General features: G+C 37.5%; 2 protein-coding genes and 1 long non-coding RNA gene across 7 annotated transcripts in view; 2 read left to right on the plus strand and 1 right to left on the minus strand.

Moving 5' to 3' along the window:
- LOC144652494 (uncharacterized) overlaps positions 1-26,140 on the plus strand; it is a 105,778-nt gene that overhangs the window by 46,969 nt on the left and 32,669 nt on the right. The window contains exon 11 of one of the 3 annotated variants that reach the window (XM_078512507.1): positions 23,579-23,767. The exons of the other annotated variants lie outside the window; for them this stretch is intronic. Within the exon in view, the coding sequence (XP_078368633.1) occupies positions 23,579-23,665 (87 nt within the window). The 3' untranslated portion in view covers positions 23,666-23,767. Of the gene's footprint in view, positions 1-23,578; positions 23,768-26,140 lie in introns of those variants that run through there. 3 annotated transcript variants of the gene reach the window in all.
- The window catches only part of LOC144652487 (uncharacterized), a 90,508-nt gene continuing 68,999 nt past the window's right edge, over positions 4,632-26,140 (plus strand). The window contains exons 1-8 of one of the 3 annotated variants that reach the window (XM_078512501.1): positions 4,632-4,813; positions 6,399-6,478; positions 6,751-6,837; positions 8,999-9,683; positions 14,165-14,344; positions 15,150-15,245; positions 16,643-16,726; positions 17,703-19,534. In XM_078512501.1, the coding sequence (XP_078368627.1) occupies positions 9,026-9,683; positions 14,165-14,344; positions 15,150-15,245; positions 16,643-16,726; positions 17,703-19,534 (2,850 nt within the window). In that variant the 5' untranslated portion in view covers positions 4,632-4,813; positions 6,399-6,478; positions 6,751-6,837; positions 8,999-9,025. Of the gene's footprint in view, positions 4,814-6,398; positions 6,479-6,683; positions 6,838-8,998; positions 9,684-14,164; positions 14,345-15,149; positions 15,246-16,642; positions 16,727-17,702; positions 19,535-26,140 lie in introns of those variants that run through there. The other 2 variants (XM_078512500.1, XM_078512502.1) reach the window with 2 other exon arrangements.
- LOC144652695 (uncharacterized) overlaps positions 25,716-26,140 on the minus strand; it is a 34,367-nt gene continuing 33,942 nt past the window's right edge. The window contains exon 2 of the long non-coding RNA XR_013570607.1: positions 25,716-25,933. This is a non-coding gene — a long non-coding RNA (uncharacterized LOC144652695). The remainder of the gene's footprint in view (positions 25,934-26,140) is intronic.

A 26,140-nucleotide genomic window follows, 5' to 3' on the forward strand; every position in this document is an offset into this window, starting at 1 on the left:
ACTTCGACAAAGCCGACTCTATTCAGTCTTGTTGTACTTCATAAATAGTTTGCAGGCCGCGTTTATGCCTTAAGCTGTCTTTATTTAGATATTAATACCTTAGCCAACAAACTCTCCAGTTTAACTCATTCGCTCTACCTTCAGGTTGTAAGCTGACTTTATTCAGCCTCCTTTCTATTGTACCATGCATGGTGCAATCTTCTAAATCAGTAAATTGTTTAGTATAAATAGAGCGTTCTTATTTTTGTAAATCGATTAACGTCGAAGAAGACGAATAAGCGTGTGAAGTCCAAGTTCTTGTGTCCTGATTCCAGTTGTAGCAGATCCGACGGTACTTTGGATCCCCTGACAAGTTCCTTTCCCGCAGCAGGCAAGTTGCTCGGAGCTAATTTTCTCCAGTCAAGTTAAACGCGTCGAGTTTCTCAGCTGCAAGGCCTATCATCGCCCGTTTTCTCATTGTAAGAGTTCAAAACGACAAAACCCATTGTCACAGTTTGAGGCTATTACAAAAAAGGTTCACCGTGGTATATAAAAAATAAACGCAAACCATGAGAAAACCACTTTTAACTTTAAACAAATCAAGCCCGATTACCCAAAAAATCAATAATTTTATATTGTTTTATGATTCTTCAATCAAATAGCGATTATGAAATTGCAAAATAATCGATTGAATTTTTCCGACAAAATTGATTCTCTACTTAAGCTTATTAAAAAACACAAATTAAAAGAGGGGTGCTTATTAGAACCTAAACTCTCCGATATAACGAAAACAAACAGCTAACAGAAGTCACGGAAGTTGCTTTAATAATGCTTTGCTTGGGAAAAGGGACGTATTTTTCTGCGTAAGATCATCTGAACGCAGGCTAGCTATACAAAGCTCGCTTGCTGTTGAGTTAACGATGTCGGTATCTTACATATAGCAATGAAGCTACTGTAAATTAATTCCTTTCCTTTTCAAAAACCCTGGAAAGAGAAGTTAGCGTGACTCAAAATGTAAACAAGAACTGCAAGCAGTTTATAATCGTGCGGGTAATGTTTGACCTCCTGACCTCTTTCAGTGCTTTGGCTTAAAGGCACGGCACCGCACAGTAAAATATTTAGAAAAGCAGTCACTTGAGAAACACACAAGTCGTGTTTGCGTTAGTCACGGAGTGAACGTGACATGAATTTCCTTTACCACGTCATCTTTTTCTTTTTAAAACCACATGCCTAGCCGGAAAAATGCCTGCTTACAAATGCAAATATTTATTTTGTTCCGAATGTTCAATAAAATAACCCAAACCAGTTCATTTAAAAGAAAGCCAAATCACGCCAAAATAAAGAGTAGACTAAGGGCCTCTTCATATGATCCCGGTTGACCGGGCTGGCCCAGTTACCGAGATCTCGGTTCACTCCTATTTTCTTGTAAAATTTTGGATGTGTTCATATGAGAAGGTGGGCCAGCCCGGTTACCGATATCTCGGTTTCTGCAACCGAGATCTCGACAACCGGGAAAAAAAATTTCCCATATGAACGCTCCAGCCCGGTCGCCGGGACGCAACTTTTTTTGAGAAAATAGCTTCCCTTTCGTAATTGGGTGGTCCAAATGGTTTAATAATGCCTTGTATCTATTTCCACTTCAGAAATATGCGAATTAGCTTTATTAATAAAGTTACAAGGGTCAAAAAAGCTACGATAGTCGCGAAAGATGCAACTTTATGTGTCGCCATTTTGCCTTCGTTTCTTGAATTTTATCCCCGTCAACCGGGCTAAAATTTTCCATATGAACAGAGGTCAAAATCCGTCCTGGTAACTGAGGCAGCCCGTAAACCGGGCTCATGTGAAGAGGCCCTAAGGCCATCCCATTGTATTTCTCCGTTTAGCGGATGAGGTGTATCCCGTGCTTTGACACATTCTTGCTGAGCTTGCAACTTACATTTCGATAACGTTTCGATTCTCAAAATACCGTAAACTCAAAACAAAAATTGGGATATCCAGAAAATAAGTCGTTGTTTTGCAATATTTAACACGTTCTGGCTAAATTGTACGACTTATACTCGCTCCGAGCCAAACGCTTGAGTAACACAACAATAAGTATTTCATACAAACAGAGCGCAGAGTATTCAAACAGAAAATAGGTGAATGATTATTTATAGCTACAAGCGAGAGATCGCGTGACATGGGTCTGACGTAGTGGTAGTTTTAAATAGCTTGGACATGTCCAAGCGGTCTTTGTTTTCTCTATGTGATTATATTCAGCCCTCTCTTCTTGTAAAATATGGAATGAAACAAAATTATACATTTCAGAGAGCAGAGTGTTCATGTTAAACGCGAGTGATCGGCTGATCGCTACGGTTTTGAAATCTGTCATGACCTAATGGTTCTTTATTTAGCTTGCACCACTTGTACATGTCAAACTGCGTTGTTTTGCAGTATTCAGTACAGTCCGGGTACGTAATACGGCGTTTTGTTTTCACTCTGAGTCAAACGCTTCAATAAAACAGTTCTTCCTCATAAAATTTCTTTAAAGTGGAGTCTGGCTGAAAAAAGTGCACTGCAGTGACGCTTGCAGTTTCCGGTGAAGACAAAATTGCGTGAATGACGTAGTGTTTACTACGAAAATAGCTTTCACAATTTGAATATTTAGTACTCGCTCTGAGACAAACGTAAGAATCTCCAAAAAGATGTTTCAGATTGATTTTTTTTTTTTCAAGATAAGACCAAGAAATGTTTCGAAAAGTAGTTGAATTTCGAAAGTTTTGAAGCCGTAAAAATTGTGCGTGTCTGAGCCGTGGAATTTATTAATTGGTATTGCGTTCACAATATTAAAATAGTTTGGACATGGCAAAGAAAGCAAGATTTTTCAATGCGAATCTCCAGTACTCGCTCCAAGTCAAGACTTAAATTAAATGCCGGACACAAAAATATATATATATTTCGCGTTTAACAGAGCATAGAGTACTCGTAAAATTAGACGGGAATGATTTTGTAACACAGCTTCCAGGGAGTGAACATTAAAACTTGTACGATTTGAACGTAATATTTCGCAAGTAATGAAAACTTGCGTGACCGTGACCAAGGGATCGGCTGGGCCGCGAGGTTCTGGAACGATTTACCGACAAAAAAAAACGACAAAATCTGACACAGATTATGAATCGGGCCCAGGCCCCGCCCGATTAATGAGTTGGTTATTCACGCAATTATTCACGCAACGCAACCTCGTTCCCAGGGCCTCTCTCCTTTTCCTCCCTTGTCGTCGAGGAGAGAGACCCTGGTTGACCCTGGTCATGTGACCACCCAAAATCTGGGTGATAAAAAAAAAAGCTGGTAGGGAGGGGTAACAGAGTCTTTTTTTGTCCATGTGACAAATCTACCATGCCGGGGTGAGAGGGTTTAAATAATTGTTCCCACCCGTCAGCAGGTGTTTTAAATTGGCGCTTTGTTTCCAAAAAAGAAACACCAAAAAAGTTCTTCTTTTACTCCGTTGACTCGAGTTTGTGCCGGGTTTGCGCGAAGGTATGTGACAGAGATCGTAGCAATAATCTGTTCAGTGAAGAAATGGCGACCCGCGAGGACGGCAACATTGGCCGAAGCGCTTCACGGAAAGTCACTACTTAGAGGAGATTTTCCGCAGTTTAATAATAGTGTGTAGGCAATTAGTTTTGTATCGCGATTCAACTATTTTTTTTTTAACTAAGCGGGCAATATTATTTTATGTGCAAGTTCTTACTACGCGCGAAGAGTTGTACACGAATTTAATTTTCGGCTTCGCAACGAGTTACTTTAATTTCGACTTTAAGCCGTAAATTTTCCCACAGAAACTAAAAGAAATTCAAACAGTGTATCTAAGCAAGGTTTTCCGAAGTGCTGAGCAACGACAAAACAGAAAAGATTGACCAAAATTAACTTTATTTAACGTGAACTTGTTCTAGATCTGACAAACAAGACTACTACGCCATCTATCGCGAGCAAGCGCACGCTGTAAATTACAAACTGACTGTTTTGAAGTATTTTCAAACAATTACCTGCCTTTCGTCGTCTTCATAAAGCCTCCTTTTACTCTGAATAACTCGTAGAGATGAATAAGTGTACGGCAAAAGTTGTTTGAACTGTGCAAACGACAAGAGAGAAGGAGCTTATTGTAAAAAAAGTTTTGAATTTCCATGCGTACGTGAGCGGAACCCGATCCAGCACAACGACATCAATTTCAATTTTAGAACCCAATAGGTCCGGGAAAAGGCTGTTTCACTTTTAAGGTAATATTGACGTCGTATCCAGAAGAACACAGCGCTTTCAGAAGACAACTGGCTAGAAGAAAAACACACTTGGACTATCAGCCGCCATTTTAAACCAAAATCTTGCGTCCCTTCAATACCCTGGAGAGTAATTTTTGTTCATGTTGACAAAATTGGTTGAAAGACCCACCCCCGCTGCGGTATTTTTTTTGCCACCCAGATTTTGGGTGACACGTGACCAGGGTCAACCAGGGTCTCTCTCCTCGACGACAAGGGAGAAAAAGGAGAGAGGCCCTGGGTACGAGGTTGCACGCAACGTCTGCTTTTCTGACAACGCGGGGATGACTGGGTACGAGTCTGGTGGATGGCTGTAAAATTTCTTTGATTCCTGGTTGATTGCATCTGCGAATGGCTGCTAGGAAAGCTTCTCGTTTGTTTACTGTCCTTTTGGGTGATAAACAAACTAACTAAACTTCAAAAGATCAATCAGTGTGGTAACAAAGATGTAAGTTGCTGTCTTCACGTGTGTTTGGTGAAAAGTTTAGCTGTTCTTCCTGCTACAGTGTCAGAATTCAAGAAAGTCAAGACTCGGAGAGAAGGTAAGCTTTCGTTTTGTTGATCGCGTCGATCGTGGTCTTTCTTTGTTTAGTTCACTGAAAGTAACTTCCTTTACTCTGAAGTAACAAGCTCTTTTGCCTTGTGTCGTGTCATAGATTGCAACTTCGTAGTTTTAACAGTACATTCCAAAGAATCAAACGACAATTAGCACTTTCACTTTCGACTCATCTGCATAAAAATGTGCGCAACTTGCATAATTTCTCTTGCAGTATTAATGTGGTGGAATTTGATCGGGTTTCTTGTAAGCAGTTGAATTCTGTGTTATAGTTTTTGTGTTAATGCTGTCATTGTGCATCGACGAATCAGCAAGCTGTAGCAATTTGATCAAGTAATAGACCTTCTCACGGTTTTGGACGCCATCTTGACGGGTAGGCAACGCTGTCAGAATTTACAGTGATTGTACGGGAATCCGATGGCAATTGTAAGCCGCCATATAAGCTTTAAATACCTTTAATATTCCAATCAGCTTACATTGTTGGCTTGATCAAAGACTAATTGTAAAATGCAAAGTAAATTTCTCAAAAACAATTTGGCTGAATTTGATTTGCTTGATTGAGGGTGGTGTGATCTGCCATGATCTCAAAATATTTTCTCGCAATCTTTTGAAGGACTTTAGCCTGGTCGAAAATACCCAGGGGTTCTCTCATGTGAAAAGGGACGGGGATGCTCGTCATCTCGCTTAGTGAGGTGAATATGATTTCTGTCTCACCTAGGCTTAAGGGTGATCAGGACAGAACACTTAGTCATCAAAGAGTCATTTAGAGTTGCACAAGAAGAAATAAAAATGCCGTCATACTGCAGACTAGACTGATCAGCCATGAAAAATGTTTCCTTTAGGCATCAAATAGGTTAAGCCACATCCAGATTCATTTGTGTTATAAGTATTATATTAGCGTAATTTAAAAAAAATTTTCTGGATGAGCATCCTCATATTTTTATAAGATAAAGGAGACCCCCAGGTTACAATGTAAACAAATACCGGTATCTGTATAGGAGGCTGAGTTGTCAAGTCATCAAAATATGTTCATCAAGTTGTTGCTTGTTTATTAAAATGCATAGAGCCCTCAGGTTATGTAATGCACAAACCAAGATAGAAATGATTTGTTAAGGATGTATACATGTATTATAGAGCTTTAATTAGTCCCATATTATTAAGTCTCTGACATATCCCAAATTGTCATTGTCAAGTAATTAGTTATCTGTAGCATTAAAGGACCCTAGTCAGCCTCCGCAATTTCAAATGCCATAGAAATTATGAAAATTGTATGGTGCAGCCAAATCTTATAACACATACTCCTTAATTGCTGTAAGTTGTGTTACTGGATGTGTGTTTAACTAACTTTAACGGTAAGTGTTTTACAGTGATCTCTTTTGTTTAGACACTGTCCACATAAAATATAATTATACCAAAACTCTTGTATGTAAACAAAAACAAAGGCATGGTTGACTAGGGTCCTTTAATTTTATCAGGCTTGTTGTCTTGTTGTGTTGTACTACATTGTCTTAATTGCAGTCCAAGCCATTCAACTATTGATGTTTTAGTTATATTTATCTTTTTTCTTTCAGTGCAATCAGCCTGCAGGCCCTAAATGTCATCATGTGATTACTCTACAACACAGGGCAAGAATGTCATAATGCCTTGATAGGTGAGCGTTAGTTTCTATTTGTTTAGTTAAACATTATTTTATAAAAATAACTACACTTGAGTGTTATTGATCTAGATCCTGGAGGGACCAAATGAATCCTAGTCGCCTACTGTAAATTATTGACCATAAAGAAGTGTCTCGTATGTTAGAAAGATGTGTTTGTTAAATTATAGAAATGTTAATATATAATAATTATAAAACTGTCCAGCATTTAAGTGGTGTCCATATTAGAGTAGTGTTTAATGGGCAGGATTGTTTTGTTTAATTTGAAGGAAATATAAATAAAGAGGCCATGCAAGACCTCTTCTATATTTTTCAAATAAAAAGTTGGAGAAAGATGCTTTCAACAAGCAATTTGGGTGAGTCTTTAAGTATATGGTGTTATTACTTTACTGCACAGACACAGAAAGACTTTGGAGATTGACAAACAGTTAATTCCAAAATTAGAATAAAAACAACAAAGTTTTAATTTTATTATTATTATTTTTAAATTTTTATTGAAAATTTAACTGTTCAGAATAAATAATAACGCTATAAAAACATGACGTTTTGGCGATGACATGTCACCATTATCAAATGCAAATTTTACATGGTACAGAACAATATTTATAGAAAACTGAAAGTGTGAAACTAAATTACAAATAAATGAGGCGTACGTGGAAAACAGAAAACAGTTTCGCAGGAATGGAGTCCTTTTGAGTGTTCAGGGATGGTTTCTTTTTCCTAGCATCTCGTAAATTAGGCACTTAAACTTTCCGCAGCATTTCGTTAGGATGGCAAACTGGCTGTGAAGGTCAATCGGCTTTTGATTGTGTTGTTCTTGAACACAATCAAAAGCTATAAATATCGTTCTGTACCATGTAAAATTTGCATTTGATAATGGTGACATGTCGCCGAAACGTCATGTTTTTTATAGCGTTATTATTATTTCTGAAATGTGTTTCAAAATCTTCCGTTATCAAAATTTAACAGCTCATTAAAAATGTTTAAAAAATGTTTGCAGCAGAAATGATTATGTTTTGCTAGACATTGCTTTGAATCACTGCAGCTATTATAGCTGCCTCTGAGGAAAGGGAAGGGGAGGGATAGGGAAATTAAGTGTCAGATAAAATGTCATCCCATTAGCTGGAATGTCTCACCATTCACAGTTAAAGTGTCCATGCTGTACAGTAGATTAGTTGAGAAAATAATTGTATGAGTTCAACAGGGCTTCAAGCGTCCCTATTTTTCCTATATTTTTTCACTCCTCCTATATTTCCCTATATAGATTAGAAAGGCCCTATAATCCCTATAATTTAAGGAACCTCAGTCAGCTACACTTTGAAATCGGTGAAATCTGCCATTTTCATTGCCCTCAAAATTACAAAAGTTGTATGATGAATCAAAATCTTATTTGCATTGTTCTCAGCTTTTACTCTCACCACAAAAACACACACTCAGGTTTAATGAACATCCGGCTCTAATCAATGACTAAACCGTGACACAAACTGCTAAGATGCGGCAAAAAAGAACTTAGAACGATGGAAAACGAAAGTAAACATAACGATTTATAACAAAAAACGACAGCAACATTTACAGCAGTTGGTTAGGGGACATTGGGACACCAATCTCCCCTCCACTCACACACATGCCTTGGAAGGCCTCAATAAGGGCAGTGATTTCCTGTGTCAAGTAATTAACAAACCAGTATAAGTATAAATGTGACTGCTATAAGGCTATAAAGATCAATAAAAAAGTATCTTTTTGCTCCATACATGTTGAAAATACTTTTTAAAAATCCCTATATTGCCCTATATTTCTTTAAAAATTTCCCTATATTAGCCCTGTATTTTAGAAAAAAAGACCCTATATTTAGCCCTATATTTTGGCAGGAGGCCACTTGAAGCCCTGGTTCAGGGATTTTTACAAGAAAATATTTTTATTCATGACCTACATTGTCTACTGTCAGTTGCATCTAAGCTTGAACATGTGATGCCAATACATGTTCTAACTGGGTATTAAATGGTGCGTGATAGGCTGCCAAAAGTCAAAGTTTAAAGAAATTAATGTCACCCGCTGTTTTGCTTGACTCAACACAAAACATTCAACAGGGTGGTAAACAGGTTATACATGACACATGATTTGAGTAAAAATTAGCACAACACATGAACTGTTGAAATCTGGCTGTCGTCCGTGAATTGCCAGTCCACCACTGATGATGCACGACCTGATTATTTTGAGCACCATGATTCTGGCTGAACAGGTTCGTGAAAACCAAAAATAAATTGCATGATTACACATAATTATATATCCATTTATGGTCTCTTTCTGGTTTGCCATCAATTAATTCACAACCAGTGACACACCATATCATTAACAGACAATTGCTCAGCCTGACTAATGTAAATTAACTTAAAGAGAAGCCATAGGCACAATGTACAGTTTAACAGAATAACTATATTCTCAAACAAGCCTGGCTACTTCTTTCTTTTCTAAAATTACTGAATTTATTTGTAAATGTATACTTTGCATTGCTTGTAGGAACATCTCGAACAATTCCACTTCATAATGTCAGCACCTGAGAATGGAGGTAGCAGTTCAATGGATGACGATGGAGACCCCCCACCTCTTAGTATCAAACTCACGAGACTTGGTGGTCTTCCAAAAACATCAAGACCTTCAAGTGATGTCCAGCTCCCAGTAGATGTTCTGTTATTGACTGTTAAGAATAGCGAGTTCTTGGCATGTCATTATTACCTAAGAAATGCCTTTAGAAGTTATTTCCAATCGTTTGGTTATGCATACTTTGGAAACATGAGTGATCAGCAGAAGCCATGGAAAGTTGCTTTAGTGAGGTGTTCAAAAGGCTCCTCAGATCCTGGTGGCTCTCAAACTGTTGCTAAAAATGCAGTTACCCAGCTGAGACCCAAGGTCACCTTTTGTGTTGGATCCTGTAAAGGTCTGAGTCGTGAAAAAGCCAAGTTAGGAGATGTGGTTATATCCTCTAAGCTTACAACAGATGCCTACAAAACCCCAGTGAGTAAAGATATTGGCAACCTTGTCAGAAATGCCGCTGATGGCTGGGAGGCACCATTAGAAAACCCAGAAGCGCGCGATGTCCAAGTACACTGTGATGGCGAGATTTTGAGTTGCCCTGATCCAGTTAGTGTTGAACAGCAGTGTAAATTACATCCAGGAGCCATTGCAGCAGAAAGGGAAGGAAAAGGTGAGGTTACACATTAACCCTATTCAAACCTACTTGGCACTGGACACTAAGGTGCAGGATTGCGGTTTATCAAAATATCATGATAGAATATCATTAGTTTGATAACTGATATTTTGATATCTCAGTGATATTTTGGTGATAACTGCATGATAATATCAAAAAATATTTTTCCATTTTAAATATCAAAAATATCATTATCATATCGTATTTAGATGATAGTTGCTAGAATACTTTTTGTTATCAAATTTTTAAATTATCATTATCAAGGTATCACTATCAAGTTACAATCATATCATGTATCACTATCATTTTCAAATCTCACTCAGGCAATAACAGACACAATGATATTATGATATATCATGATAATATCAAAATTGTCCACAAAACTACATAATCACATCATTTGCCAATTTACTCCTTTTAGACACGGCAAAATTAACGTTCGTAACACCAGATTTTGGCTTTTTTTAACTCACTCTTTGGCCTTTTAATGGCTGTCATCATTCACAAACCAGAAAATATTTAGTTTGCACAGCGTCATTTTTCTTGCAACTTTCAAATACGTATTTAGTAAGATGCGGGTAAGATTAATGTATTGGGATTGTCTGGGGTAATGTACGTTATCGTTTAAAATTAGGGTTAGAGTTCAGTGGCAATGTTATTCAGCTGGTTAGCGTTTGAGTAAGGGTTAGGTTAGGTTAGGCTAGGCTAGGTTAGGGTTAGGTTAGGTTAGGTTAGGTTAGGTTAGGTTAGGTTAGGCTAGGCTAGGTTAGGGTTAGGGTAGGTTAGGTTAGGTTAGGTTAGGTTAGGTTAGGTTAGGTTAGGTTAGGCTAGGCTAGGCTAGGCTAGGTTAGGGTTAGGGTAGGTTAGGTTAGGTTAGGTTAGGCTAGGCTAGGCTAGGCTAGGTTAGGGTTAGGGTTAGGCTATGTTAGGTTAGGCTAGGCTAGGTTAGGGTTAGGAGTAGGGTTAGGTTAGGTTAGGTTAGGGTTAGAAATAGGGTTAGGTTAGGTTAGGGTGGGTTAGGTTAGGTTAGGCTAGGTTAATTAGGGTAAGGGTTAAGGTTTAGGGTAAGTGCAGTATTCTGATAAAATCATGATTTATCATTCTATCACTGAGAGGAGAAGAAATACTACTTAATTAAATATTCAGATAATATCATGATTAATCACTCTATCACTGGGAGTAGAAGAAATACTACTTAATTAAATATTCTGATAATATCATGATTTATTACTCTATCACTGGGAGTAGAAGAAATACTACTTAATTAAATATTCTGATAATATCATGATTTATCGCTATATCACTGGGAGGAGAAATAAAGTTAGTTAATTAAATATTCTGATAATATCATGATTTATCACTATATCACTGGGAGTAGAAGTAATACTACTTAATTAAATATTTTGATAATATCATGATTTATCACTATATCACTGGGAGGAGAAATAAAGTTAGTTAATTAAATATTCTGATAATATCATGATTTATCACTATATCACTGGGAGTAGAAGTAATACTACTTAATTAAATATTTTGATAATATCATGATTTATCACTATATCACTGGGAGGAGAAATAAAGTTAGTTAATTAAATATTCTGATAATATCATGATTTATCACTATATCACTGGGAGTAGAAGTAATACTACTTAATTAAATATTCTGATAATATCATGATTTATCACTATATCACTGGGAGTGGAAATAATACTACTTAATTAAATATTCTGATAATATCATGATTTATCACTACCGGTATATCACTGGGAGTAGAAGTAATACTACTTAATTAAATATTTTGATAATATCATGATTTTTCACTATATCACTGGGAGTAGAAGAAATACTACTTAATTAAATATTCTGATAATATCATGATTTATCACTACCGGTATATCACTGGGAGTAGAAGTAATACTACTTAATTAAATATTTTGATAATATCATGATTTATCAGTATATCACTGGGAGTAGAAAGAAATACTACTTAATTAAATATTCTGATAATATCATGATTTTTCACTATATCACTGGGAGGAGAAATAAAGTTAGTTAATTAAATGTTCTGATAATATCATGATTTATCACTGTATCACTGGGAGTAGAAGAAATACCGGGTACTACTTAATTAAATATTCTGATAATATCATGATTTATCACTATATCACTGGGAGGAGAAATAAAGTTAGTTAATTAAATATTCTGATAATATCATGATTTATCACTGTATCACTGGGAGTAGAAGAAATACTACTTAATTAAATATTCTGATAATATCATGATTTATCACTATATCACTGGGAGGAGAAATAAAGTTAGTTAATTAAATATTCTGATGACATCATGATTTATCACTATATCACTGGCAGTAGAAGTAATGCTACTTAATTAAATATTTTGATAATATCATGATTTATCAGTATATCACTGGGAGTAGAAGAAATACTACTTAATTAAATATTCTGATAATATCATGATTTATCATTATATCACTGGGAGTAGAAGAAATACTACTTAATTAAATATTCTGATAATATCATGATTTATCACTATATCACTGGGAGTAGAAGAAAAACTACTTAATTAAATATTCTGATAATATCATGATAACATATCCATAGGCGTACGGGCCGGGGGGGCTGGGGGGGCTGCAGCCCCCCCAAATTTTGGGCAACTCAGATTTTTTGGGCAGCAAGAGAAATTTGGGCAAAGGCAATTTTTAAAGTAGTTTTCTTTTTTTTTTCGAAAAGATAGATATTTTCTATTTTAACCTGAAGTCGGCGTGGTTATTATTTTCTTGACAATGTGAGACCAGATTCACTAACAAGATTTACCCAAGATTAATTATTTCGAGAGGCGCTGATATCTTCGTAACTGTAGGACGCATATTTCCGGCGGCCACCATTTCAAGTAGAGACGTCAGTGAGAATCGATACATCCAGAAAGAACGTGGAATCTAGTGAGATGTTAAATTTAAAGAACCAGTAAATGGACAGTTTGATGAATGCACCAAAGAAGCGTTGCTTGTACGTGGAAGCCAGCAATTATTATGAACTTCCTTTTCTAAACGTTTTATAACATATAAATTCATCTTTCCTTTAATAATGGACACAATGATGGTTACTCAATTTGGGAAATTTATGTCACGGTAAAACACGACCCTGATAAAGAAAGCTTCTCCCGCGTTGCTAAATTTTACAAAATCGACGGCGAGATTCTGAAAGCCGAGCAAAAAATGTACGCGAGTTTCCGTCGTTTGCGCGGATTAGGCTACATGACTGTTTCAGAAATGCTGGAGACAATGCACGAGAATGTTCTATTTGATATGTCTCCATAGTTTTCTTATGTGGTACCTATCCTCACAGTGCATGATACTTGCTACATCGTGTTCTGCAGAAAGATCATTGTGTGCATTGCGCAGATTGAAAACTTACCTCAACAGCACCATGGGGTAATGTGTCAGTAACATCGCACTTATTAACATTGAAAGGGCATATGCCAAATCTGTAGTCAACAATGAAATGATCGTATCATTGAAATCTTCGGCCGTCGAAATGGCAGATAGCTATTTCTTTTAAGGTGATTTATGAGCTAATATGATAAATTGATATGCAAGAACTGCACAAGAATTTTTTTCTCTTCATATGTTGGCCTATGGTAGCTTATATTAGTGCATCGCAGGACCCTCGTTTCTTCTCGACTTTTTCGTAAAAATTTGGGAACTTGCGATAATTTTTTGGGCAAATGGTTCACCGCCCCCCCTGGCAAAAAATTGCCCGTACGCCTATGAACATATCTTTATAATCAGAGAAAACCCCATTGCGGAATATCAAAAAATCAACCCCTTGTATCACCAAAGATATATCATGATAATAGCACTATCCCTTAGAAGAAACATATAGAAAAAAATGTGATATATCATAATTGAGTATTAGTCCTGATATAATGATAATACGCAATACTGCACCTCTCTCGCACTGGGATGGGAGGTGGAGGTGGGGGGGGGGTAGTAGAGGGGAAAGGAAGGAAGGGGACTATGTAACTTTAAAAACCTTTATGTTATAATCACCAATATAAATTTAACATACAATGATTTAGACAGTTATTCTAGTGGCTATACTGTATATAGCTGCTTTGGTGTCTTTTTGAGGTAATGCGAGGTTCCTTATGATGTTTGTTCTTTGATTTTATTTTCTGAAGTTAGGTAGTTATAATAATACGATTCCCGTTTCTGTTAAAACTGTGGTTGCCATTAGCAAGAACAATGACATTAGAAGGCAATGTAATTATTATGTTTATGTAATGTCTTCTATATGCACCATTGATACACACAAACTTAGGGTGGTCTGCCTGTGGTATAACCAGTCACCCTATACTTACAGTAAAAAAGTGTTTATGGTGTGCAGCATATCCCCTTTGTCTTCTTTGTCTTATCTCAAATTAAACTGCTTTCTTTCATTTTTTGTCCTTTCTGTAGGCATTTTCGCAGCAGCCCATGACATGAAGTCAGAATGGGTTGTTGTGAAGGGTGTGTCACATTTTGCAGACAGCAGTACATGTCAGTCATGGGAGTCTTTTGCTTGTGTGATGGCAGCTTCTGTTGTTTCCAATATATTATGTGATCCTTTTGTTTTTGAACAATGGCCTCACTATGGAGGTATGTATACCAGCCTCTTCTGAGGGTTTGTGTTATTTGTCTTTCAGATGATGATGAAATTAAAAGGGATGAGAAAATGAGGAAGCTGGTGAGCCTGCAATCCTAAGAGGCCACCTGTCTTATACCCATGAAAGAGGGAGGGTAGGGTGAGGGGTGGAATGAACAAGGGGGGGGGGGTCAGTGGGGTGAAGCGCTGAAGGGTGTCCAACTGGAAAGTTGAGCAAAGAAATACTTTAAGAACCTGTCAAGATTACAACTGGCTAACAGCAATGACCAAGGGATTAATTTTCATTTTAAAGGCACTTGTGTTAAGTTTAAATCCCTGTTCTGTACTTCCTTGCATAACTTTTCAACAGAGGGTTCAGATGGCAAGCTAATTGTCTTAGTAATTGAGATATTAGTCTTGCGTTTCATTCCTTGTGTAACATTCACTACCCACATAAAGGTCACTCAAAGGCAGACTGAATAACACAAGCCAGAAGCATTGTATGGCTTGTGTGATTCAGAGATGTTGTTGTTGTAAGTCAAAAAGTAATTACTTCAAGTGCCTGCTTTTAAGCTTCTTTTTGGTTCTTGTTGTAGATCAAGTGAGCGTGGAAGAAGTTGGAGGTCATGTGAACCTGTACCACAGGGAAGGGTGGGGGGGGGGGGTGCATATATACTTTGGTTCAATTTTACCTTTGGTAATGGAAAATTCTTCATATTAACTTACACAGTTCACTTGCTCCTAGAGAAACCAGACTAACAGCTTTGTGTGTTTAAAAGGCAGCACAATTTAACATGATTGCTTTTCTCCTAATTGCAGAGGAGAGCAGTTCAACTATTTCAACAAAGAGAGATTTACCAATTTCAAGTTCAAAGGATGCTAAACGAATAAAGCTCATGATGTCAGACCTTCCAGGTTTGTAATAATAGGAATTATTGAAATGGTCTTTAAAACTCCAGTACAAATACTGCATGTTCTAGTAAGCCTTGGATTAGTATATTTATGACAAGAAACTTGAGCAATTTGGTAACTAAATCCTGGGGGAAATGAAAGGACTTTCAACCTTGTAAGAGCGTACGAAAGTGATAGAAACTTTCAATGACAATAAATCTCCAGAGAAAAGTCGATACAGAAATTTGTAGCTCATCTTTGATGTAGTTGGGTTACCTGTTTGGCTTTGTGAACCTTTTAATTAAGTCTTCACGTCAGACCCAAAGTTTATGTTGGATCTACAGTAAACATTATCAGATCAAATCAATTGTTGCGGGCCCAAGAGAGGCCCGCAACCCTAATCTTGACAGTGACCAGCGGATTGCGTATTACGCGTGCGCTCCACGTTTATAAAGGCTATCTGCAAACCGGAAGTTAAAAATTTTGTTCTTCCACTAAGAACGATCGGAATGCAAAAAATGTGTCAATCACGACAGTTTGTCGTAACACCGGAAGAGAAAAATCTTGTCTCCAAGAGCGATAAAAATGCGAAAAATCAACATAATAGTTTGGCACATTAGATCGAGGCTTCTGTCTTGCAGACATTACGTTTTGCAGACGTTGTTTTATAGGTGTTGCTTTTGAGAAGATCTGCTATGATTGTATCACAGATAAACTACGGCAAAGCGAATGATTTCAACAACGGTTATTCTCAGGAAATTCCTTATAACACTGATAACAAAGCGAGTTTGCCGACGGAGGAAAATCACATCTCAATTCACACCGCGTGCTCGACTACACTTCGCAAAACTGTCAATTAAAAAAAAACAACTCTGATTGGTTTGCGGCAATAGGAAACGATAAAAAACATTCGTGACTTAAGCGTGACGCGTTGCTCGACCTTACTCGGAATAATTTTCTTTTGTCCAGTGATTTAAAAACACTTCCCTCCCAGTACCTTCTCTTAACTGCATCGAGGCCCGCACTTTCTAACCTGTGGTTACCACTAGTTATATACATGGTGTAACATACGCTTTGACTGGCCGATCGTTTGGTGTTAATAATGATAATTTAACTTTTACAAATGCAAACCAGAAAACATCACACTGACATAATGTGAACTCCTAAGGGAGTGGGAAAACTGCAAAGTCCTTGTGTGAAATTATGCAACAGACAAGAGTTTATAAATTGTCTAAATTGTAAAGGTGCCCATTGTAAATGAATTTGTTTAAAGCTTTTCAGAGTGGTAATTATTTTTGCTTCTTGTTAATATAAATGTGTACAACTGTAGTTGTTTCTTCCATGATTGCCCATGGCTCCATCAGGTGTAGATCGCTGTTGCATTTTTACCAGCACAGTTTGACAAGGTTTCTTCCTTACAGACATTTCAGCAGCAGAGGGGAGTTCAATGGGAGATTTGCCATGTTCAAGTGACCTTCCAGATGCTGAACAGAGCAGCATTGCAGGTACTCGGTTATTTTTAAGGACATAGTGTTTGACTAGTTAAGATCACTTCCAAGCCTAAACTTGAAAAATTTTACAAAGAAAACTCATGTGAAAACAGTATGAAAAAACCAGAGGCTTGAAAGGAATTTTGCCGCTTAAACGAAGCTTTGGGTGAACTTTGAGCCACATACATAACATGCGTAAGTAGTTTTCCAGATAAAGCTTGTTAATTAGAAGTATGCTGGGATGGTGGCACCATTGTAGATATTAGCTTTATTAGTTTACAAAAAGGAACCTGTTCTCTGTCTTATTTTCTTTTTTTAGTTTTTTTTGTACTTACACTCATGCCCATTGTGTAAAGTAAACAATGTTCTGTAAGTAAGTTATGTATTGTAATGTCAGTGTTAATAAATAAACAGCAAAGGAGAAAAAATACTGGGATGCTGGCCACAAGTCTCGGTTTGTCACTGTGATGCTGTTCTTGGTCAAGGAATTTAAGTTTGGTTTTCTGGAGCAAAATCAATTTGCCAGACAGCGTCTTCAAATTGATTAAATGAATGAAAATCATGATGTTCGTCAGTGCTATTTAATTACAAGCTAGTCTGCTTCATTCCCTGCACTGACCATCGATGATGTTTGTGAATGACCACGATATTAAGCTTTTTGTTATCCACACTAAAAGAAATTAAAAAACGAGTAATAATTTAAAGAAATTATATGAAAAAAAACTTCAGAGGGTGACGTCAGAATGAATGAAATTTATGAAGTTCGTCAATGCTATTTAATTGCTAATTGCTAGTCTCCTTCATTCCCTGCACTGACCATCGATGATGATTGTGAATAACCATAAAATTACGTTTTTTGTTATCCACGCTAAAAAAAGTAATAATTTAAATAAATTATACGAAAAAAACGCCAGAGGGTGACGTCAGTATTGTACATCACCTCAGGATTTTCCATGAAGCACAAATTCATTTTCATGTTTTTATTTTGCAGAACCCTTTAACCTTAAGGAATGCCAAAGGCAGCTACGGGATATTTACAATACCACAAGTAAGGTTAAAATCATCCCATGGGACTCAGAGTCGGCCATTCATATTACTGAGATATACACACAGCTATCTTGGGTTAAAGATGACAGGAAGGCTCGTGGAGTGACAAAAGAGAGACTTGAAGACTACACCGACATATTCAAGGGCGATAAACATTATCCCAAGCCTAGACGTATCTTGGTGTATGGCCGGCCAGGAATTGGAAAAACTGTTTTCACCCAGAAAACTACTTTTGATTGGTCACAACAGAGAAAAGAAGTTTTCAGAAAGTTTGATATTGTGCTTCTAATTAAGCTGCGAGATGTCTGTGATTTGCAAGACATTCATGCTATTTTATCGGCTTCTGAGCTGCTGGCAAATGATGGCATGATTTCAGTTGATAACATGTATGACTACATCCTTAAGAATCAGGAAAGAGTGTTGCTCATTTTGGATGGCTATGATGAATACAGTGCAGGAACATCATCGCCTGTTGTTGACATCTGGGAAAGCAGACTATTGAGAGATTGTCACGTTATTATGACAACGCGGGAACTGAAAGCTGGCAAGTTAAGAAAACGTAGCCACGTCCAGTTCGGAATAAACGGGTTTGATAGCGAGGATCAAATTAAAAAGTTTGCAAGAAAGCTTCTGAAAGATGAAAAAGATGTTGAAGAGTTTGTAATATACTTGAAAGAAAAAGATCTCAAAGGCATGGCGGAAATACCTCTTCTCCTGCTGATGCTGTGTTTACTCTGGAAGGGAAAACATCATAGAGGACTGCCACAATCACGGGCCGGCATTTACACAGGTTTTATTCAAACATTGTTGGACCACCTGATCGAAAAAGATGCGGATGCAAAGCAATTTAGAAACGTAGATGACTACAAAGAAGAGCTCTGTAAATTAGGCAAGCTTGCCTTTGATGCCCTTTTGCAAGACTGTCTTTCTTTTCACATCAGTGAACTGCCCGACGTCATTTTAAGTACGAAATTAATTGAAGTCGGGTTGTTTCATGTTCTGAATGTTGCAAGTTTGACTCCCGAGAAAGCTGTTGTTTTCATTCACAAATCTTTACAGGAGTTCCTTGCCGCCTTTTATCTCAAGGAGGAGTTGTTAAATGAACAAAGTACAAGCTGTCTCTCCAAAGTCGAGTCATTTGAAAAGATCCTCAATATGGTTGACGTTCTCAAATTTGCTTGTGAGCTGTCCGCAGAAGCTGCGTGCGCTGTTCTGCATCATCTGGGGACGGTAGGAAAGAATGAAGGTCTGACAGAGTACAACTTCACTGAGACACCTTGTATTTTAGATTTGTCAGAACAGCAAAGACAGTTCTTAACTCTTATTTCACACAGCGTTTTTTGCTGTGCAGCCGAGAAGAGACGAGATCTCTACTCCATGTTTCTGTCTTACGTTGGAGGTGTTTTATTAATTGATTCAGACCAGCTGCATAGTGTTGCCAACGAACACTTGCTGAAATCGGCCGAGGTGCCAGAGTTTATTTTCTTCTCTAATTCCTTTTATAATGACAAGCATCCAGAACAAAGTTATCATGGCTTGATCACTGTACTGGAAGATGTAAATGCAGTTGTTGTCAGCTGTTCGAGTGAAAAGAAAGCCTCGAATTTTATAAAAAAGTATCCATTCCGTCCAGTAAGTGACTTTTTCCTGAAGAAGGAAGGGAAGAAATTGAACATTTATATGACTATGATCAGGAAAACCAACAACTCCACTTTCCTCACTGAAATGCTAAAGGAGCTTATTTCATCACCAGAGTCTACTCAGAAAAAAAAGTCAGTTGGTGACCAGTCAAATGAACGAGACAACAGAACTGCTTTGTGTTTAACTGACAACAATGATAGTACCACTAATCCACCTTGTCATTGCTTGTCCCGTGTCAGGTATATTTATATTGTTGATATAGAAAGCCAAGAGATGGAGACGCTTGTTGAGGTTTTACCATTTGTGACGTCTCCACGATGGATATGGATTTATGGTAAAGCAGGTGTTCCTGAGTTGTCAGAGACCCTCACAGATACCCTGGTCTCGCGTATTAACTTTACAAACAGACTTGACGTCTTAAAACTTGAGCGTATCAATTTGACAGCCAAGGCTGCTGCTGTCATCGCCAGATCTCTGCCCCAGGCTCCTAACTTGCGTATGCTCATCTTGTCATCTAACCCTCTTGGTAAAGGAGTAAGTGATCTCACACGACATCTCAGCTGTGTTCCTCACCTGGTGGACCTGTGGCTTGATAATGTTAAGATGACAAAGAAACAAGTGAATGATTTGACTGAAGCTGTACGTCAGAGCAACATTTCCTACTTAGGATCATCATACCACGTAAGTTTTGAGATTTTTGTTGCTATTTGTTTCGACTGGTTGCCTTTATACTAAATACTACTGAACTCTTAATTTCCTGATTTCTTTCCGTTGTTTTGACGAACAAACGCGAGATTTCGTTTGACAATAAGTCCGTTCAAATTATTCTTTCTTAGTGAAAATTCAAACTCACAAAACCTTCATTTGACATGTAATAGCGGGATACAATATCTATTTAAGTTTCACTGCTTACATTGTTGTGGCTCTGCTGTAAACTTATTTGTTTCGTTTGTGCGGTGCTTTGCAGTTTTAATGCTTGTCTGAGACTCATTTTTACGTAATAATAGTCGTTCTCAGCGTTTTTTAATTCTCCGTGGCATGCAATGTCGTTATAGTTAAAAGTTTTTTATTTCTTATCCAGAAACAACTTTTCGTGAGAGAGAGACTTTTATTTCAACTCTCAAGTGAATTATATTTTCTTTCAATTCTGGCAGTTGCTTCTTGTCGACGCTTAAAAAATCTTCTTTCCTGTTTAGCAACGGAATACTGACGCGTGTGAAACAGTTAGGTTTGTGGTCGATTATGCTTCAGCTTGCGTTTTCCACTTGGATTCATAGTGACTACAATTCATCAATGATTATTAGACAATACATGTTCAATGTTGATCAAAAGCAGCTCACAGATGTGAAACAGCAGTGCAAAATGAAATACCATTTCAAAGCAAACCACACGGTGGAAATGTTTGGCTTTTCAGATGCAAATAAATTCAAGAAAAGGACTATTCAGGGAAACTGAGTTACGAGTTCTGACGTTCTTAAAAGACAAACAAGTGTGTGTGCTTTATTATATAGTCTGTAAAAATCAATCATTTTGTAAAATTTGAATTCGTTAATCAATTTTAAATTAAGAAATGGTCAGAAATAAAGGAACCCATTTTAAAGAACTTGTTTACGTCAGAAGAACCTTGTTTTGATAAAGCTACAGTTTATTCATGCTCGTTATTTCAAATAACACTCAAATCCATGTGAACGATATTAAAGATTTTATGTTCAAAATGCGATACAAGATAAAATCTGATGCTGAATCATTTATTACTGCAGTATACTGAGCTTAGATAGTTTGACAGTTCTTTACTTCATTGGTGTCCTTTGTGATTTCCAGAAAGGCGGCTGCAGTTGAACAGCCAATTCTTTAATGTTTGTGAAATAGAAATTTGAAGAAATTTATCACCCGCCTTTTAGTGACTGTTTAAGCTTCACTGAAATTCCCGTAGCTAATAATCAGCGGAAGATCTATTGTTCTATAAGGCAAGGTAAAAATGTTTCTCGTCCCCGCCCGCTTCATTTTTGGGGGGCCGCTTCTCTTTTTTTAATATTTTTTTTTCTTTTTTTTTTTAATATTTGTTATTGGGAAAGTTGGAACGAACAAAAACCGACAGGCGTTACTCCTCAATTTTGTCTGCGTTTTAATACGAAATTTATAAGGCCAAAATTTTAAAGCCTCGGCACGCTAGGTCCGTACTGGAGAGGTCAGGATTTATTTTGCAAGTTTGTTTGTGGAGAATTTGACGATGGAGGAAATAACAAATAACAAAATAAAGCGCCTACCCGCTCTTTTTTATAGAAATCCGGACGACAAACATTTTTATTCTTTTACTTGGCCTTACATGAAAGAATATATTTGTGGAAAACCGAAAGGTTCCCCGAAAAAAAAAACCGAAACTTAGATTAACAGCAAGGCGCCCAAAAGTGTGACCACTTTTAATTTATTCACATTCTTCCGTGCAGATTTAATCCAATCAGAAGTCAACTGGGAGCTGTCCTTGGCTTCTGATTGGGTGGTGGTTGCACGAAAGAATGTGAATTAATTAAAGGTGGTCACACTTTTGGGCGCCTTGCTGTAAAGATATTGCTTGCATACTGTTTTTACTGAAGATAGTTTTTTTGAACGAAAACACCTTTCACTTCTTAAACTAAAAACTGAACTCAAAAGCTGGCCAGAAATTACATTGTTTTTGCGTTTTCAAAAGCTTGAGGGATTGTTAATTTATTTTTTAAAGAGAATTTCCAATAGCGCTACTGTAGTCTACGCCCGATGATCGCTTTTAAAGAGTTAAGTAGGCAACGAAATAATAGTGAATAAACTTGTAAACGCCTGTCACAGATTTCTTTTAGGAGTTGTCAATATTTTACCATAAAATATAGAACAGCATGTGTATATCTTGGTAGAAATTTTATTCGTTTACCAGGCTTTGCTGAAGTTTTATGGGTCAGTCCCACGTCCCCCCCGCCCCCACCCCACCCCCCTCCCAATGTAGGGAACTTTAGACTTAGCCAAAAAGATGGCGTGAAGGAGACTGACTCACTTTAACACTGAAGCTACTAACTAAGATAATTTGCTTTTGAGTACCGTTTTCTACTCCAAAGAACAAAAATTGCTTTTTATTAATGTCGCAAGAGATATGAAAATTTAGCATATACAGTGGAACCCCGCTTTACGGACACCCGCTTAATACGGACACCCCGGTATTACGGACAGTTTCGTTGGTCCCGACGAAAACCGCGTACATTTTCTCTAAAATCAAACCGCTTAATATGGACACCCGTTAATACGGACAACGGACATATCGGCCGTGTTCCGAGTGACAAACTCTTATACATTGTCAACCCCGCTTTACGGGCACTGTTTATCTGTGCACGATTTTAATTTTAATGTAGTACAAAGAGTAGCTTAATAACGTCAGTGACTTGCAAAGGTTTTGTCGAATCTTCAGTCTGCCTGCTTGTGTTGCAACTTACAAGTTTCCGTGCAAAGTAAAGATATCGACTTTTTCAAATGAGTTCAGTTGTAGAGTTTAAGAAAGTTTACGGTCAGAGTTTCAGTACAAAGGAAACATTATAGAAAACTAAATCTGTTGCTGTTGAAATGCGTTTTATTTCTTGTACGTATATAGTTAAGTTGCGACATTTTTAAATAATTCCACTGTTGCGCAGTTTATTAAAGTTTTGTTCGAGTGTCTGACTAGATCGTAAGGTTTTCGTATAAACTATTAGTTTTAGTCAAAGAGTTCACAGTTTGCATGTGTTACAGTTAAAGTACAATTAAACAACGCTTTTTAGCCGTAAAAAAAAACGTTTGCCTTTTTCTTTGGGTCGATAAAACATGTATCCGTGACTTTTTTCTGAGACCCCGCTTTTAAAATACGGACACCCCGATAATACGGACAATTTGGCTTGTCCCCTTGGTGTCCGTATTAACGGGGTTCCACTGTACCTCAATAATTATGTACAACATTTGAAATCGTAGTATTTTTATAGGCATTGTTTGTAAGCGATCTTTCTTTTTTTGCCAAAAGCGTTTAAATAGAAAAGCTTTTTTATTGCAAGCTTTTACATAATATAAATAACTGCGGGGAACGATAACAGTTTTCTAAGCTAACCGAGTTTTTGTCCGCAAATAATGACCAATGTGTGTTGATAGAGAGGATTGTGTTTAGCATTGATTTGTGATTTATGACAGGATTGGAAAGGGAACCCCAAACCTGAACATGAATGGCCAACAGAGGACTACTGGAAGGACTGGTGGTGGCGGGATCTTGGGACTTGAATCAGAAGACGAGCTGGAGCCTGGGACATCAACTGAATCAGAAGACGAGCTGGGGCCTGGGACATCAACTGAATCAGAAGACGAGCTGGGGCCTGAGTCATTGACTTGAGTCAGATTCTGTCAGCGACTGCAAAGAGACCAACAAGAGATTGGAACAGAGACTGAACACGAGGACGAGCGGCAGACTGGAAACAGAAAATGAGTCACGTAATCAACAGAATAAAAACAGTAAATACGACTGATTTGGAATGAATTGTCACAAGTCCACACACCTAGATCGAAAGGTATTATGTGTATAGTTATACCTTCCATGTCTTAAACACACAGTGGTCAAATGTTCGGTGTGTTTGAATTTTCCCGCCAAAACTGATGCTGGGAAATGCAAACATCTGTCTCAATTTTTTTTTATGTCTTTTACTTTGAAGCGAAAAGTTTCAGCATTTGCTGAAAAAAAATTAACAACCGTTATACCGCAGTTTTTTGTGGCGTTATACTTCAGGTTGCTATAATATTTTGTAATGATCCAAAAAACGTTTTGGGTATTACTCTCTAAAATCTTACGAAGTTCATGGCAGTAAAAAACCAGTAGTGGCGTTGAGTATTTCATGTTTGACCGCTGTGTGTTTAAAACATGTAGGACTGTGACCGAGTAGTGGAATCATACACGGGAACACTTTGCGGCGAGTCAAAACAAAAGAACAGGGGGATCTCACATGAAGTAAAAGAAAACAACGTTAATCTTGCGGTGTGACGGCCATTTGGAACTAGTGTCAAGTCTAGAACCAACAAACCCTTGGACACCGCTCGGGGTTTTAGGAAAATTCCTTAATCTTGGCGAACGATGAGGTGTTCCAAAAAGGGTGGTAATTCGTGTCCCCGTAAATTTTCTATTCCAGATCTCTGAGTCACCAACCAACAGTGTATTTAAAAATACATTCATTGCAGATGATTAAGACTAACTTGACTGTGAGAGCACCCTGTATCTAAGAATTTTCAAAATCACTGTAGTTCTTTCCCCCATTAGCTTTGATTTAAGGTGGCTCCGCAGTTATACCGGGTGCACTAGTCTATGACATGGCCCGGTCATACTTTCTCGGCATTGACGCAATGGCTTTAAAACTTTTAATTTGATAGAATTCGATTGTTGGTCGTAGACAAGTGCGTCCAGAATAGCAGGGGAGCCATCTTAGATATCTTAGGATATTTTCTATCAGTTTGTATGTGCGCATGTTCGCTGCCCGTAAGATCCCGTGTCTTCTAACCTTGTTCATTTGCTGGTTTTAAACCAACTTTTCTTTTGCGTTATGTCGCCAAGTATAGGCTGTACTTAAAAGCTAAGGAAGTGTTGTACATAGGAAATATTGAATTAGCATATTGATTAAAATGCCCAATCAGCAAATTGTGAATGAAACGTAGCTATAGCAGGCATGTCCTTTGACGTTTCAATGTCATCATAACTGTGAAGTCAAATGTTTTCAAACATGAAGAAAGGTTTATAATTAGCTGTGGGATGATCTGAGGAGGAATGAATACTAAAAATAATTGAAAAGATGCTACCACAAAAAACAGTGATGCCACTTGATGTTGGAACTGAATAATATAATGGCAACATCAAAATGTTTTGAACGAATAGAGTCCATCTTGACACCTTTCGTTTCAGTACCCTTATTCCATAAGACTAGTTTTCACTAACGATGCAAGCACAAGCATAACAGCTCTTATTTCACTGTGAAAACGGCTTCGATGCAAGCATAAGCTCAAGCGCAAGCACAAACACAAGGATCAAAATTTTTCCTCTTTTCTTGTGCTTGCATTTGTATGAAAACGAAACACCGCAGAAGCGCAAGAAAAGTGTTTTAATGGCCGTGTCTAGCCAGTTAAAGCACTCGTTCCAGATTCCCTAAGATTTCCCTGCGTCTGAGCATTGGAAAAAAGTGGTGGAGGCCGCGATTGATTTTGATGAAAGTTTTCGGAGGCTCAGAAAGGTGTAGACAAAAAAACACAAGCGTGGACTTTCGTAGCGAAAGAAATGGGAATGACTTCTTTGGTAAAAAAATATCTATAACCCCGAATGTTTCGTTTTCCTCCTCTTTTGTAGTCGCTTTCGCTTTTTTCGTCACAAGGGTAGAAGAGACAACAACAATCGATTCCTGAGAGTTTCTGCCGCCATATTTCCCGAGAGAACGGAGCCTTCTAACTAGGAAACATCTTGTTCTTGTGCTCATGGTTATGTCGACGTTCGTTTTCACTTGGCACAAACTACTTGTGCTTGCGTCGCTAGTGAAATCCAGGCTATAGTGTCTCTCGATTTCCTTTTAAACGTTTTTTGTTTTCTTACTAATGTTAGTTTATGCCTGTTTGACCATTTGTAAATATGTTTAAAAACTTGTGTATTTTGTGTAGTTCTAAGTTTGGAAAAAGGTAAATGAGAAAAGATTAGCTTACTTACATAGATTATATTAGTTTTATAGATAT

Source organism: Oculina patagonica, chromosome 4 (genome assembly GCF_052425735.1).
Source record: "Oculina patagonica isolate OP01 chromosome 4, crgOcupat, whole genome shotgun sequence".
Classification (NCBI taxonomy): domain Eukaryota; kingdom Metazoa; phylum Cnidaria; class Anthozoa; order Scleractinia; family Oculinidae; genus Oculina; species Oculina patagonica.